General features: G+C 35.4%; 1 protein-coding gene across 3 annotated transcripts in view; it reads left to right on the top strand.

Moving 5' to 3' along the window:
• The first annotated feature begins 2,331 nt into the window (after positions 1-2,331).
• LOC134531874 (ATP-binding cassette sub-family C member 4-like) overlaps positions 2,332-17,401 on the top strand; it is a 73,422-nt gene continuing 58,352 nt past the window's right edge. Inside the window, exons 1-5 of one of the 3 annotated variants that reach the window (XM_063367883.1) lie at positions 2,332-2,444; positions 4,301-4,392; positions 4,592-4,702; positions 11,501-11,635; positions 15,192-15,396. In XM_063367883.1, coding sequence (XP_063223953.1) covers positions 4,319-4,392; positions 4,592-4,702; positions 11,501-11,635; positions 15,192-15,396 — 525 coding nt within the window. In that variant the 5' untranslated portion in view covers positions 2,332-2,444; positions 4,301-4,318. Of the gene's footprint in view, positions 2,481-4,160; positions 4,182-4,300; positions 4,393-4,591; positions 4,703-11,500; positions 11,636-15,191; positions 15,397-17,401 lie in introns of those variants that run through there. The other 2 variants (XM_063367884.1, XM_063367882.1) reach the window with 2 other exon arrangements.

The following is a 17,401-nucleotide window of genomic DNA, read 5'->3' as shown; positions in this document are numbered from 1 at the left end:
CAGATAATCTTTAGCCACCCCCTCTTCCATTTCCTGTTTCCCCCAAACATAGTAAAATTTTACCAATTAAAACTGATTTATTACCAGTTTTAAAACAGTGCAACTGAATACTAAGTTTTGTTCAAACGCAAAGTATGGGTTACTTGTTATTATTTTAATTTAATTAATGACTGTTGCTGCTTTTTAATCGGCTGTTATAACTACCTTAATAAAACATGAGTTATAATATACTGTACATTGTTAAACGAGTTTGAAAACTATTTATAAAGTTTTTGGTTGGACGCTAGTATTTTTAAGCTCACTGCAGTAATTATTATAAACTATCATTTCCATTTGACATGTATTTTTTTTTTTAAATAAAATCATTGTCATACGTTAAAAAATTTATTTTTACCATCCCTCAATTTTTTTTTGTCCATCTCAAATTCTCTCGCCCCTCAAAATCTGGCGCTGTGGGCAAAAGCCAGGTTGGACGGTTTGTAAATCGGGGCTTCATTATCTCCTGCCCCTCCATCACAAACACACGTGTCCAGGAACCTTACCGCACGTTTCTTACGGTGCATCCACACCCGTTGCTTGAGCTTGGAACTGCGGGACATCTTCCTGCGCGCTCGATGCGCGGTCATGCAGTAACGGAACGCAGCCTACTTGACCGGAGGCCTCAGTTCGGTGCGCGCCGGTGCGCGCGCGCATAGGCGAGGCCGAGCGAAAGCAAAACGTGCGCGAAGCGTGCTGTGAGGTGACGTCACGCGGCTCTTCTTCCCGTGGAGCATGACGGGTGGGTAAATTGCTGGGGGTCATTCGATTAAACGGATTTTACACCGTCAAATATTTGTTAAAATCAAATCCATTTTAATCAGTCTGTTGAATTCAAAGAAACAAATTGATGCACTTTGAAGATTGAATTCAATTAAAATAACTAAACCGTTTCTGTTAATTTGTTTTATTAATAAACATTCATAATAACACTTTTTTGTTACTGTATGACTTTTTTTTAAGTAAAATCCTCATTAAAACAGTTTTTACCAAATAATTTGTTATTTATGTTATGAAATTTACCAATTTATATGGTGCTTTTTATTTTTATTCTACCAGGATAGGATTTTTAAAATATTTTACAAAAATAAAAAAAATAAAAATAGAAGACTGATATCAAGTAAAATTATAATATGTCTGAAATGTAAATCTTTAGAGGAATCGAAACATTAATTTCTTTGAATTATAAGTCGGCCGTGGTTGTGACTTTTTAGTGACCTTGTGCATCTTCAAAAAGATTAAATTTGATAAAATATACCTACCGTAAGATAGCAAGTAATATTGAAGTTTCCTTTGCTGATTCCACATCTGCTTCATTTTTACGTGGACTGTCTCCTACGGTAGTCATTTCAACCAATCAGGCGGTGGTCGTACGACGCTGAAATTGACTGTGTGTCTCTAGTTCAGGGATTACGTAGCAATTATATATGTAGCTAAATGTAACATGTTGTAAAAAATAAATTAATAAAGTTGGTTGTAAAAAAAATTTGAATGTAAAACTGAATAAAAATTTTAAAACTACGTCTTTGGAATATGATAAACACTGCAATCGCAAAAGTCTTGTTACAGAAGTTCAAGCATTCCAAGGTTCAAGTTGTTTAGGGATAAAACTTGAAACTGATTATTAAGTAGCTTAGGTTATCTTAATTTGGTACTACGTTCTGTCATCCAACGTCATATAACGTAGAATGCGAACACTCGATGGGCTTAGATTTATTGTAGGCAATTGTAACTAATTTCCTACTAAGTATTTTGTTTGCTCGTGCTTATTTCGTGTATGTTGTATATGTCGTGTATACTGAAAATAAATTTAATACGATTACTACAATATTCTGGTAGGTATTATGGGGTTTCTTCAACAAACATATTCTAAAGTGTTCAGTCAAGGAAAAAATAAATCCTCAGCAAATATTTGATACTCTGTATTTACTTATTTATTTATTTAACAATTTTTACTTTTCTAAATTTAACATATAATTCCAAGATTTTATATATATTATAGTGATATGCAATGTAGAACTTTTTGTATCAGTTATACGTATTTCGGGGTGAATCTTAGCTAAGTATGTAAGTGTTACTGAATTACATGCGAAATTTGACCCGCAGTCTATTGCATGCACGCCTCAGTTACATAATAAGCACAGGCTTAGCAATAATTCTCCCTGTGGCGGTATATTGTCTTTTATCTTAATCTCGCTGTAATTGGTTGGCTGGTGCCATCTGTAAACACGCATGTCCTTCACACCTATAGTACCGCTTGAGACTATAACGAATGCCAGTACGCTTTCTTGGGGTCTTTCAGTGAGTTGGGACCATAGTCAGCTCAACGCTGGATAACTTATTATCTTCTACATATATTTTTCCCTTCATTGAAGTTTCAACATTTTTTCGTCTACTTGGTTCTCGAGGTATGAACACATTAAACGAGAAAAATATATTTTCACGTAAGTGTTAAATCGAAAATAGGTAAAAAAAAAAAGATGAAGTAGGGTGTCAACAAATGATTAGGTACTCGCAATGCATTTAAGGGACTTATCAATAATAAATATATTACATACCTCTTCGAAAGAAATATTTATTTGACGAAATACAAATTGTAAACATTGCACATATTTTTATTCAAAAGAGAAGAAAATTTATAAGTACTGCACATAAATAAGTCAATTGATAAAAAAATAATCTTAATCGGATCTCGCAATTCGTATATTTTTGTACATTATGTATAGATAATAAAATATTCAGAAATTAGAGTCGTTTTATGGTTTGAGGTATGGTTTGAAATATATTTTAACAGAACTATTTTTTTTCAGTTAATGAACACTAAATTACGCTATCGAGCTTTATTTACAAAAAAAAGTTTTTATATAAAATAAACAAATTCAAAATACGTTAAAATATGTCATAAACTAGCAACAAATTACTTATGGCCTAAGCCACTCATGCTAATGTAAACTTTTTTAAAGTTATTATTATAAGTTAAACAAAAATTTTTTTAAGAAATCATGCAAGAGACTAATAGAAAATGAGGCAGAAATAAATATCATGAAACGTTCTCATCATCTGAAAATAAAAATCGTCAAAGCTTCTAGAAAAATTTTTAAGTTAATTAAAGAGCAATTTAGGTAAACATTTTCATAATATTAATAGTTGTAAATACGATTTCAATTAGTAAATCATTAAAAGAAAGTCAATTTTAGTTAAGATTTTATTTCCAAGCGTTATATTCAGAGAGTTTTAGGTTCCCAAGTACATAACAGTTTTTTAATCACCTGTATGTGACTTTCAAGGGCCTAATTGTACAGTTTACCACTGTAATTTAAGTTGTTATTCTTTAATTTCAGTTATTCTTTTTTGGCAAGATATTTAAAAACAGGATGTTTATTACTTACCCTAATAATTGGTTGTTATTCATACATTATTATGAAACCAATAAGTGATAAAGAAGGTTTACTTAATAACATACACCACTGACACGGATTTAATAAAACAAATAATTATAAATTTTATCATTAATTACATTTTACTAATTATACATATTTGTATGTGGTTTCATTTAATTGTAATTTGCTAAATAATCTTTCTCTGGAACAGGACTTGATAAAAAAAAAGTGATTATTTAACTAACCAATAAAATATGAGACTCGACGTTTGAACAATTATATTAGTGTTTAGTAAAATTTTTCATCTAGGGTCAATTATTAAAATTTTTTCTGAATCATAAATTTTTATTTAAAAGTATATTTTGCTGAGACTATTTAGTTTCTAGCATATTGACAGGCTTACATTGAAAGTCTTTGTGACTAACATTAATTCAGTAATAATTTACATTCAGAAATAAATAGTTTATTGAAATTTTATAAAGGAAAAATAATATTTTTGTAATAAACCTAGAACAATTGACTGCAAATCACCATTTTGGTTTTGTTGTTTGTATCTTACTGTAAGTCAACATGTAGTGTAGTCAACAAACCAACAATTTGTAAGATCTTGGTGTGGTGTAAGGACATCTTGATAAGGCCACAATAATATTTTTTATTAGTATCAATGAGATGTTGCATCGTATTATGTGTTTAGTTTGTTATGAAGAAGAATGGCAGCCATCCTCAGTGCATTTAATTTGAGCTGGGTTCATGATTACTTCTGTGGTAAATTCACTGAACGAACTTCAGTATTTGCTGTAATAAGTTATAAAACGGCAATTTTCACAGTGCTGAAACATTACGGAAATATTGATTATATTACATTGATTTTTTTTTCTCTTTAGGTCGATAACTCAAAACTCATGGACAACACCAAGAAAAAATCAAATCCAAATCCTGTCCAAAATGCCAACATACTATCTAAAATATTTTTGTGGTGAGTAATAACGCATACTTAAAACACTTTTGTGCGAGTTAATGTTTACGAGTTCCATGCTTCCATGCTTATCTTGGTTTACAATTCATGGATATTTGGGTAAATAATTTTATTTTCCGTTTGAAGCAGTGCAAAATGAATTTCAACCAGTCTTGCATCAGAATGTTTGCCGACAGTAGGGAAAATTGCATATTTTCAGGTGGATGAAAAATTTTCTCTGGACGGGCTTCAAAAGAGATTTGGAGCAAGGTGATCTCTATGACGTCATTCCCAGCGACAGCTCTTCGTACCTCGGAGATCAACTCGAGAGGCAAGTTCTAAACTATCACTATGCAGCTACTGTCATCGGTCCCTTTACGGACTTTAAGCCCAAAATGTGCCTTTAATATTTTAACCACGAATTTTTTCGGAACGTTCTGATGTAGGAATAACAAGTGGTATTATTTAAATTTGATATAGTTTTTCTTTATAACTCGTGCTGATTTTGCATGGTTAGCTGTAGTCACAAATCATTATTGTAATCTCTACTAATATTAAAAATGCGAATGTGTGCGTGTATTTGTTCTTCTCTCCACAACAACGGAGCAACGGATCGACATGATTTTTTTGCATATAGATAGTTTGTGTACCGGAGAGTGACATAGAGTACATATAAGTATGACATTTCATCTCTAAGGGAGTGGAAAATGGGAGAATTTCGTTTTATAACATAAAATTGTAAGAGGTAGATCATAGACACTGAGTCATAGACATTCAGTTTATGTCATTTCTTTATGTTCGCCACATGGTCATAGTGAGGTCTGGCAAATTCCTATCCTTCTCCTTGGCGAAATTCATCCGCTTAGTGAATCTCGCGGCTGCTATCGATTTAAAGGCGCTAAAAACAGTTTAGTTTAGTTAATAACTTCGACAATTGATGGCGTTTCCTTGAATTTGTAACGCGCTATCCTTTGGTGCTTCCATCACGTCTTGCCTAGGGGTTACCTGCCTTCGCACAGAATGAACCTGAAGATTGGCGTCCCAGTTTTGCTGATGCTTAGCCTTGATGCACCGAGACTGTGCAATCAGTGGAACTTAAAATCAATATTTCCCCTTTTTAAAGGGGGCGACGGATGACTGCCATAATGGAAAACTACCACAATGACAGAATTACGCCTGGCCTCTTCGAAAAAGGCGGAAAAGTACCATAACGGAAAAGTGCCATAACAAATCGGAATTCTACCATATTTATTTATATACTCCATGGAATGAGTACAACTGCTTTGCACTAGGTAGCGCTGTTAACCCCCTAGCTGTTTCTTAGGTTAACTTTAAAGCTACAGATATAACTTCTGGCGGTGATTTTCTGTAGTTCGTCATAAATCAACTCAGCAGATCGCGCACTATTAGATACAAATGTTTACAAAAATGTGATATAGGAAGCATCACTGTATTCTTATTATGACAACTTTTAAAAAAATTTGTAGTTTTCCATAATGGAACTATTCCTCCCGTTTTGACGGTGGGCGACGGAAGACTGCCATACTGGAAAACTACCATAATGAAAGAATTCCGCCTGGAGGCAATGGAAAAGTGTCATAATGGAAAACTACCATAAGTTAAAACGCAACCATACAGTCCTAATACTCGAACGACATGAGTAAAGTATGTCTGTTATCTTAGAAAAAATTTGTAGAAATAAGCAGCATACAAAGTCCTTTGTTTCTAATTCATGCATTAACTCCAGGTCACTAGTTGAAATGAAATGCAATCTAGTGACCGAAAATCACAATTCCCTGACAACCGACGGTTAAGTAAATAAAATATTGAATGATTTATATCATATGTTTAAAATACCACGACAGATTGTCACCATCAGGTGTATAGTACTGAGGTGGCAACTCAATTGATTTTATTTTACGTCATGTCTATCAAAAGAACGATAAAATAAACTTAGCTAAGCATGAATTATTTCACAGACAAATATGTTTACGTTACTATATCATTAATAATACCCACATTATGTTTCTGATGGGCTGTTAGGGTTCAATTTTCGTGGGCTAACTTCACTACGACCTTACTTCTTAATGGTTGTGGTGTTATTTTTGTCGTGTCGGGGCTGTCACATGTTATTGAGATTCCAGCATTATGTTTTTAGCATGTGCTGATAATACCACTAAAAAAAATATTTTAACTTTTAGATCTAAAGAAAAACAATTGCCATTAAGAAAAGATAAAAACAATCACATTTCCAACCTGAGAACCGTGAATATGGAATACTTGTTATACTTTACTTGAGAACGATTCACGTTTGCTGTTTAAGTTTAATTGATGAAATAGTTGTGAAATTATGCCTATATTTTAACTGCGTCAATGACTACTAAATTATTTAGAAATACTAAAATGAGCTGGTTAAGTGAAAACATTTCCGAATATTAATTTATGAAAGCCTTGAAATCATTTTTATGTGTGTTTACTAGAGGAATAGCCTATTTCCGACATTATATTACTTCTTATTCTGAAATGCTTGCTTGTCCGTGAACAGATTAATAGCGAGGTCAATGCAGACGGCCAAACACAACGCCACAGTAGAGCGACAATGTGAAAGGAAGCATCCTACCAATTTTCTAGAATTATTTCAGGAATCAGCAGAAAAAATCGGTGGGGCTGTATCGGGACTCGCGGCCGTTGGTTTCGCGTGAAACGTTTATGTCAGCGAGTCGTTTCGAGTGTAATGGTTTAAAATTAAAATACTAAAAACGAGACAGTGACTACGTAATAATTTTTTTTTTCAAAACAGACACTAAATGGTAGCTTACTATTTATTTCAATTAATATTCGACGAAAATTTTATTTAACATTGCCCTTTGATATGAGATATCGAAGGCATAATATCAACATTAATAGTTTTTTTTGGTGAACGTACACTCTGTACTGCCCAGTGTTATCGGTTCTCTATACACATATTAAATTTTAATCTACAATTATTTTAATTATTCCAGTGCGGAAAAATGTAAATTCTATGAAGCTAGTTACATTACTATTTTACGAATAAGGCCATTTTCCTCATTCCGTAGAATGTAAAAAGAAATTTTGGCAGAATTCCCCTTTGTTCTTTTAAGGTATGGTAGTTTTACATTATGGTAGAAATTTTTTTTACAATACGTCGTAATTAGAATACAGTGCTGCTCCCTATACCACATTTTTGGAAACATTTGTATCTAATAGTGCGTGATCTATGAGGTGATTTGTGATTGCAACTATGACAGTCAGAAACATTATCTGTAGGCATTAAAGTTAACCTGAGATACAGCTAGAGGGTTGACAGCGCTACCTACCGAGTATTCTATACACTACTTCGTGAGCAATACTGCTGTACTCATTCCATGGAATGTAGAAGAAAATATGGCAGAATTCCGTCTCGTTATAGCAGTTTTCCGTTATGGTACTTTTCCGCCTTTTTCGAAGAGGCCAGGCGGAATTCTGTCGTTATGGTATATTTACAGTATGGCAGTCTTCTGCACTCCCTTTTCAAGTGTATTGAAACTCGGCAGTGATGTTCCTTATATTATGATGTGTTTAGTATTTCTATATAACTACTTCTTGGTTTCTGAGATGAAGCCACATCCATGAAAATGATGTGCCTTGTCACAGCCATCCTCAAAGGCATGTTTTAAATAGTTAAAAAATGTCGACAAACTGAAAAAGTCTATCTTGTTACTTTATAATGTATAAAAATATTAATAATTCTTAAAATAGAAATCTCTTATATGGTCTGTGGTACAAAATGAAAGTTTGAGAATTATTGAACATAAAAAAAATTACATGGTAATTTTTTAATACCTTGGGCGTTGGTAGCGTCCATGTATAATATTTACTAGCAAACTACGAATTTCAATTGGTCATTACGTAGAAATCATGGAACGAAAAAGGGTTTCTTGCTGACGTAAACAGTATTGCACGCAAAATATAAGAAATTGAGTTGTACCTGGCGTAAGTATGAAGCGATAATGCGAAGTAAACGTATTTTTAATAAACTGTGCATGGTGATTAATTTAACTAATAAATACAGCTTTTACGTTGAAAGCCGAATCAGTATTCACTGATGTATCATTTATCTAAGCTTATCTTTATCGCAATGACGTGATTACCGATTTAAATGGTAAGATTTCAAGTTTGTCACTTTAGTGCCTATAATACCTTGCTGATTTGTAAATGCAAGTATAGTCTTGGCTAACATTTACTATCATAATGGTTACCATTATTCCAGTAAAAATATTCATAAAATTGAGTACCAACATCATTCTAGATGTATCCTAGTTTGATTTATGCCAACATCATGTTGAAAAACGTAGGTCGAGTTAACTTTAAACATATCCATAGGGAAGGAGTACACTCATCTTTGATAAATAAATAAAAATAATCAATTAAATACTTTACGCCGAAGCGATCACAAACAATTAATAGGAACAATTGGGAAGAATTCTCAGTTCATGAATAAACTGTAGCAGGGACTATTTATGGTTGCATTTCTATGTGCAATTTCCTGTAGGGTACTAATGAGAGATAATGTTTTTTTCCATGCAAATAGCACAATCACTTAAAATTAAAAGTAGCTTAACAGAGTAAAATTGTTCCAAGTTGCAAAAATTTAATTTTTATTTACCTAAAAATATGAGGAAGTGCTTTTAACAGTATGAAAATGAAGAAGCACTCATCAAAGTAAAGTGAATTCTAGCTGATATCCCACTGAAAATAGTTGTGGAATGTGTGGAAAATTACAAAAACCTCAATATAAAAATTTTTATTGAAAAAATGAGATTTTGCTACTTGCAGTAAAGGGGACCACCTCCATTACTAACCTATATATGGGGACTCGAAGAATACTCGGGTTAAATTACCTCCAGGATAGACTACACAGTACTCTGCATACTCGGGCAAACTTCGCCCTTTAATAGGCTGCCGACTTGTGATGCATCCCACCTGCGTAACTTGTGATTCGTTACTTCCTTGGATGAGTGTGTATTATTGACCCAGATTGCTCCAGACTAACAGCGAACCAGTAGCAGAAGTACCTCAAAAGTATAATTATTTGAATTTCAGCACATCACGAAATGCATATGTGAATTGTTCCGGTCTCTGCCAATCTGTCTGTTGAGATGTGAGCGCGCGCCATGTCAGCCTGCAGGTAGGCAACCAGCACATTCACTCTGTTCTGCGTGCGGCCTTTAACACTTATGCTGCGGTCTACTCACGAGTCGGCGCTGAACGATGGAAATACGACTGCGTGAATCCTCGCTTTAGCCGAAATAATAAACTTCACAAGCAACGCAAGGGCATAATGACGCGACATACGGAAATCGCAAGAAAACTACGGTAGTTTATAAAAAACGCAAGGTCAAGACGTCACAAACCCTATAACTTGAAAAGTGTGAAATTGTGCAAACAATTATACTCACCAGGCTTCCTAATAATCGATTTTTTCACAAAATTGGGTAGAAAACCTTCCGTTTATTTCGATGTGTGATCGTTTCAAATGTGATTAAAAGTAATAAATAATTACGGAACACATCTAAAATAGAAGGCTGAAACGCAAGCTTAAACGCAAGTAGTTGAAAGTTGAACAATTCTTGCGTTGCGTTTTTGCGTCTAGAAAAATTTGAACGAGTATATTAAAAAATGGTTTACAACAAGTGTTACTTGCGTCCTTGAGTTTCTTTCGTAGTTTATCAACCCGGGCTTACAGCCACAACATACATTAAACCAGACAAATGCCAGGAAATATAAGTTTTGTGAAGTAGTAGGGAAAGCTATGCCCAAAGTGTCCAGAGAAAAATAAATAAGCAACAAGTCACCCAGGCTGATATTATACAATAGCGACGTCAATGAAATATTGTACGTAGCCCTTTCTTGTTGAGGTATGTAATGTATTAACGGCGACTTTCATTACTATCATGGCAGTGAAAGACATCGTCAGACATATTCGACAATAACTTTGAGTAATTAATGACACAAATATTTTCCTTTTATCTAAAAAAATTTTTGTATAGACTTTTGGAACAATGTGGTGTGTGATGGTTTTTTTAACCATACAATTATTAATGGCTTTTTCCTCCCTGAAGTTTAATTTAATTATTTTCGGTCTCTCAATTAAATTAAAAGGATTTTTGAGAATATTCAACCCTTTGAGCAAGTTATAATTGAGGTGAAGATTTCTCCAAAAATTGAAAGAAATTAAATAGACATTATAGTATCAAACGAAGCTATTAATATTTTATTATTCCTAGAATAAACATTTTCCAGTCCTTCAGTTTTTACAAAAAAAAAATTATTATTATGTATGTTGGTTGTGTTTATGTCCGCCTTTTGTTTAATTAGGCTGGGTTTTATGAGAACCTGTTGTACCCTAAAATAATACTAGTGTAGATATGTATTGTTTCGAAGTTAAATTTAATGAGTGAACCATTTACACAGTTTCATAATCTAAGACTTAAATATTTACGTGCGTGTAATTGTTTACGTATTTTAAAGCCAAATACCACTCACTGGCTGATTAATATACCTCCGGGTCCATAACCTTCAAGAGCTGACATTTGGTGTATTGGTTATATTTGTGCCCTCAAGGTTTACTAAAAAATAATTTTTTAACTTCTATTTTTATGAAGTCTATAACTAGCCTTAGTCTGAAGCGTGAAGGAGTCTTGCTTAGAAGGGAAGAAAGGATATATTTTTTGAATTCAGCTCTTATTGTTATTTAAATTATACTAAGGTCAAAGTTTACCTCTAAGTTTCAACTTTTTTTGAGAAAACTGATGAATGTTTAGATAATGTTAACAATAAGGATATATTTCTTACGATAATATGTCTTAAGGCTACTTGACATAGATACACAGATTCATCGTACGTTATAGAGCAACACTAAGAGAGCATATTTCAAGCCATTCGTGTATAAAGAGCAGTGCAAGAGTGTTCAGTCTGTAGAAATCCGTAGAAAGTATCACATGGAAGTTATTTTGTTTTAAATTGTAAGAAGCATTCCACTTGACATTTCTGATGTGTAAGTTGCAGTTTTTTAGTCGTGCGCTTCAATCAATCGCGTTGTAGCAATCAAGGGTTTTTTTTTCCGCAGGCATTGGAACGACGAGCTCAGAATGGCCAAACAAAAAGGAAAGGACCCAAGTCTGCTCGGGGCGATCTGGAATACTTTCGCCAAGCAGTACATATTCTGTGGAGTTCTGAACGTGTTGTTTACCTGTGTCACAAGGTAAGAGATAGGTTTGTGCGTTACGTTTGACCAGCAAAATAAGAAATATTACATTCATTCACCAGCTGTTATTGATCTTTTAAAATTTTTTTTTTTAATACAAGTAGTAGCAAAATGCGGATTTGAGCCGTCACAGGATCCTGGATCCGGCCACCATCTTGGATAACCTTGACCAAGACCGCAGCCGCCATTTTGAATGACATTGACCCCTACAGTTGACACATTAAAGCACCCCACTCCTGAACGTTTTGCTTTCCGTTAAGATAATTACCATTGAGCACCCCACTCCCCAACCGTCACCTGGGATTCCAAATTTCTCCTGCTGTCTCATTCCATCCATGTCATAGGTATAAAGGAGGAAGAGGAGGAGTGTGGCATGTGTATATTTAAATGAATCGTGGCAGAGAGGAGGTTATAATGGTAAGGACATCTACTATCGTTCATAATTTTGAAATTTCCTCCTGCTCTCTCGTTGTACCTAGGTCACGGGCTTTACGGGCGGTGGCACGAAAGGTATCCAAATGATCGGAACGAAGAGATGAGAGTGATGTCACAGCTTCCATCATGGATGGCAAAAGTAGTATTAGAATCACTACACATTCTTGTGTAGTATTATATAGGTACTTCTCAAGATTAGTAACCCCTAACCAAATAAATAACATTAGCAAGAATATCATCACAATTGTTTTTACATAAGCAAGATATAAAATATACCAAAGGATTACAATGAGTGTATATTAATGAAGACTGTATGGCACAACAAAAAAAACTATGACTATACGAGCGAATGATTAATGTTACTAGCGCTTTTCGACTTCTGCTTCTGCTACCCATCAATTTAAGTGAGATGGAAAGCCCCATAATTGTATGAAGGATCTTCTATTTATTCGTTTAAGAGGCTTTTCCACGAAATATTTGTCGAGATGCATCGTTGGTCGGATATCTTCAGCATAGACGCCACTTCGAATAAGCATGAGGTTCATATCTTCGAGATAGTAGGTCCTGGTCTCAAAGACACCTTCCTGCTGAGGTAACAACATTAGCTTTACGCCTTCGTGAATCTTTATACTTCGTGTTGGAAAACACCGTTCCTAGCAGGCGATCGTCCTTTTCGTCTCTGGACTTTATGTGCGTGGTAAAGAGCAATGCAGAATTGTACTCTCGATGGAAGTTCGGCAAGATGTCCAACCACTTTTAATTTCCGTTAGCCATGAACTGTCGCCATATATTGGTGCAAAAAGTTAAGTTAAAACTCTCTACTATGGAATAATTGACATGGCTAAATGTAGAGTAGTTATTTATGTCATGATTTTTCATCAAAGCCTTGAAGAATGCGTTGTAGAATACACTGTCAAGATCAAGAGCAGGTGTGATATACATGTCTATCACATAAAACATCTACAATGACCTTGGATACATAAGCTGTTTTCTTCATTTTCACAGGCCTGGCCCAAGCAAAATTGCTATACTCATGAATGGTCATCAACATGTACCTAAAGCCTTTATTTATTCTGGAATAAGGTTTCATTTTAACAAGGTCTACTTGGAATAATTCATCAAGACCGTACCCCACTACTTTTCAACGAAAGTAGTTCTGCCTAGCGGGAGCGTGAAGTACATTCGATTACAATTTGGTTCATTGTATGAAATTTTTGCCTCATTCGATACCTACGACACTTCTCTGCATTTTTAATTGCTTCTGCTCGGGCGATTTTGCTTGTTTTCTTTCTTTTCTCCAGCATAACCTTATTTCGCTTAGGCATTTTGCGATTAATGGCTCCAAAACCAATGTTAGGAAATTTATGGTTATTCCACTCAACTACCACCACTCACCCCTCACTCAGAGTAAGTTAAAGTTTAAATCACGCAAATCGGTATTACTTTTGGAGTCACAGCTCTCACTCACTTCAATTCGACACATCCCACCAATGCTCATTACGTCATCACTACAAATGTCAACCGGGTAAATAATACACAACGACCACGAGAAAAGCCTGCTCTACTAGTATATATTTACTTCATCTCTCTAGCTTACATAGGTTACGAGTTTTAAGTGGTGACATAACCTCAGACGAAGTGACACCCAACCCGAGATTAAAGACATTCACATTCCTGTTGGGAATTCACGTCAAAAAGTCTGTGTAAAATCTATTAACTGCAACCCCGCTCTCTTTTGATGAGCCAGTGATTTTTATAAGCTTGCCAACAACATTGTAACCACCATTAATGTTAGAAGTTATAAATGACTCATTATGTCATTTAAGGGCACCAGCAGGACCAAATTTTGAGAAGACTTACATCTCAACTAACATACGTACCATTAATACTTAACAAAAATATACCCATGATTAAGCCGGCACCTTAAACAGTAATTCATTAAATAAATTATATTACAAGGAATAGATGAACTGATATTAGTGTCTAAGATAAGTGTTTGTTTGCTATTGGTGTAGGTTTTAAGGCTACTCAGTTATGTACAAAGTCTTAAGGAAACGACTAAAATTATAGTGGGCACGGAACCACTTGGGTACCGACTCATAAACTTGAACATTTCAAGGTGCGGGGATCGAACCTATGACCCTCGCTATATGTGCGTGATGCGTGACGCGTTAGCAATCAAGACTACCGAGGACCGTCTTAGAGAAAGGTTTGAATACCACGGCGGTAAAATGTAAGGGCGCGTGAGTGTGTGCAATCTTTAACATGTTAGTAATTAACGTCAAAATGATAACGGTCACTCACAACATTAAAAGCAGAACAATATTTCTCATGTGTAACATTTTAGCTTTCGGTTTACGGCATTTGGTAGGAGTAATTTTAATGAATAGAATGGAAGTCGCATGGAACGGGAATGTGTAACTACAATGTTGCCATTTGTGAACCGAGGTTCACAAAGCCAAAAGGAAACTTTATAGCATTAACTATTTTTTTATGAATTTTATGAAAAGGGGTAGTATTATAATAAAATCCCTTGTCGAAAATCAGGTTCAAAGCCAGGGTTTAGTATTTTTTGAATTCTTTTTCGCTTTTGTTGGAGCCGTCTCATTACACATTTCAAAAATTTGCTCGGCAAATCGAATTCGGTAGTCAATGTAGCAACTCTGGCAGCGAATTCTAGTTGTTGATGCGGAATAGACGTGTAATTCATGCCCAGAAATGTAGCTTAAAAAACAAAATGTGTGGATTCATCACGCTCGGGATTATTTTAAAGAATTCTACGTTAAAAATTATTGCCCGAGTTTCGTATTGGAAGTTTATTTGCAACGTGAGAACACACGAATTGTCTCGTTACGGAGGTTAGATGTTGACATGACACTGGCGAATACTGAAAAAACTTGTTCTTGCTTTGATTATATTGTGCAGTTTAAAAGCTAAAATTTGCTGATGTGTTGCTAGCACATGTTTGTTTTACAGCAGTCACTTCGTGGTGGCATTATGACTATTCTTCCTGATGTGTTCCCTTTCAAGCTAGCTATTTAAGCAACTTGTTGCACTAGTCTTGGTGAAGTTGCGGTTGGACCGGCCAGCCACCCCTAAGGTTGCTGCGCTGCCGCAGGGTGATCCAGCCCACCCTGCTGAAGAAGGTGATCGAGTTCTTCAACCCGGGCAGCGCCATGACCCAGCAAGAAGGCCTCCTGTTCGGCGCAGGCCTGGTCCTCAACGGCATCGTCACGTTCGTGATCGTGCACCACGCCTTCCTCAGCGCCTGCGTGGTCGGCATGCGGATAAGGGTGGCGTGCTGCTCGCTTATGTACAGGAAGGTGGGCCTTCCGGGCTTGCAATCTCCATCACGCACAGCAGTACAATAAGAACTACAACGTATTCATCCCTTCTTAGCAAAGAACGCACTTGGTATCATTACATAAATATATTTTTGTTATTGATATAAAAATAGTTTGAATTAAAATACTTTATTCGTTTGTTTAAACATCGCGGGGAAAAATACTATGCCAATTTTTATGAAACTTTGTATGTTTAAAAGTTATGGTTGGAATTAAAAACTGGTGCGTATTTTATCTCGCTATGAATACGAGAGCCGGAGGTATACGAGGGTTGTCTGAAAAGTTTCCGACCTCAACATGAAGATGGCAGCACTCGTCAACGAAAATTGGGGATTGTGTTCAGTCATGTTTTGGATTATACTGTCTGAAATTTCAGCCATTTTGGACGTGAATTGATTTTTTAACCATCGTTTTCATATTTTTGTGAAAATTAAAAAAATCCGTATTGAAGTGTCATTAAATATTTATTTTTGAAAGGCAATACGCCTACGCTAATTGAAGACAAGTTGGACGGTGTGCACGGCGACTCTGCGCCATCATTTACCACAGGGATATTGCGGGCAGCTCAATTCAAACATGGCCACTCCAGTTCGGGTGACGATGAACGTCTGCAACACCAAAAACCGCGAAGGGAGAATCAGCTCCAAGTAATGCAATGACTGTTCCTTTGGCCGGAGAATAAACAGAGATACTGTTTTCTAGGCTAGTCATGGAATTGTCTTAATAAATTATTTTGGAAAAATAATAACATAACTACACAGAGAAAAATGTTTGTTTGAATCAAACAAATATTTGTTTCTATATGGCGAAACAAATATTTACTTGCTGTAACAGAATATTTTGTAAGCTTAACCAAACTTGGTAATTAACAAAATGGATTTGTTACACCTAACCAAATATACAGCTGAGTTGACATAATCATTTTGTTGAGTCAACAGAATCTTTCCTACTACAAAATATTTGTTTGAATTAACAAAATATATTTATTTCGCCATATACAAACACATATTTTGTTGAGACAAACAAACCTTTCTCTCAGTGATACGCATCATTACTTGACAAGCTGAAGGCAGAAATTGCAGAAAAATGTCACATTTGCAGAAACAAAAAAATTTGTTTCACCAGAACAATGCATCAGTTCACACCTCAGCGGTTGCCATGGTGAAAATATACGAACTGCGGTTTGAACTGCTTGACCACCCTCCTAACTCACAAGATCTAAACCCAATTGACATTTCTTTTTGTTCCCTAGGCTAAAAGTTGCACTCAGAGGACAGACATTTATGTCGAATGAGGAGGCCATCACGTTCGTAAACAACTATTATGCAGAGACTCATGCAAACAATTGTTAAAAAAACAAATGCTCCTCCAAAATGGCGGAAATTGTCACACACTAGATTTCTGCCGCTTCAGCTAAAACTTTCCTGGCGTTTTTAGCTGAATATTCTTTCAAAAGATTTTCTTAGAGTGCACAATGCAGGTCTCTCAAAAATGCACTAAGTTAATTTACCAAAAATTCATGCATGTACACAATTTAGCTGGAAAGAATTACTGAGTAGAAGCTGGCAACCATGCTGGTTCAAAAAGTTAAGTGTTTTACCGGCCAAAGTGGCAGAAAATAACGGTTCAACGTGGCTTATATGGATCACGCGGTCGTAATTGGAGGTGATTTCGCTTGGTCAACTGCATGCCGAGTACATATCTCCGCAACAAAATGTATCGCTTAAACAACGCCGCAATGAAACGGCAGCAGTACCGCTCCAGTATGTGCAACTGCCTACAGCTCTGTACCTTACACATACCGCACCATTGTGGTTTTGTCATCGACGGCCAAAATTATCAATGCATTATTGCACAACATACCCCATAGTAGCTTTCTAGTATGTGCATCTTCATACACTACTGAACCTTACAGATGCCACGCCATTTTCGTTTTGTCAACGATGGCAAAGTGTATCAATGCAATATTGCACAAAAGAAGCCA

This window comes from Bacillus rossius, chromosome 5 (genome assembly GCF_032445375.1).
Source record: "Bacillus rossius redtenbacheri isolate Brsri chromosome 5, Brsri_v3, whole genome shotgun sequence".
Taxonomy (NCBI): domain Eukaryota; kingdom Metazoa; phylum Arthropoda; class Insecta; order Phasmatodea; family Bacillidae; genus Bacillus; species Bacillus rossius.
This window is presented reverse-complemented; position numbering and strand designations above follow the sequence as displayed.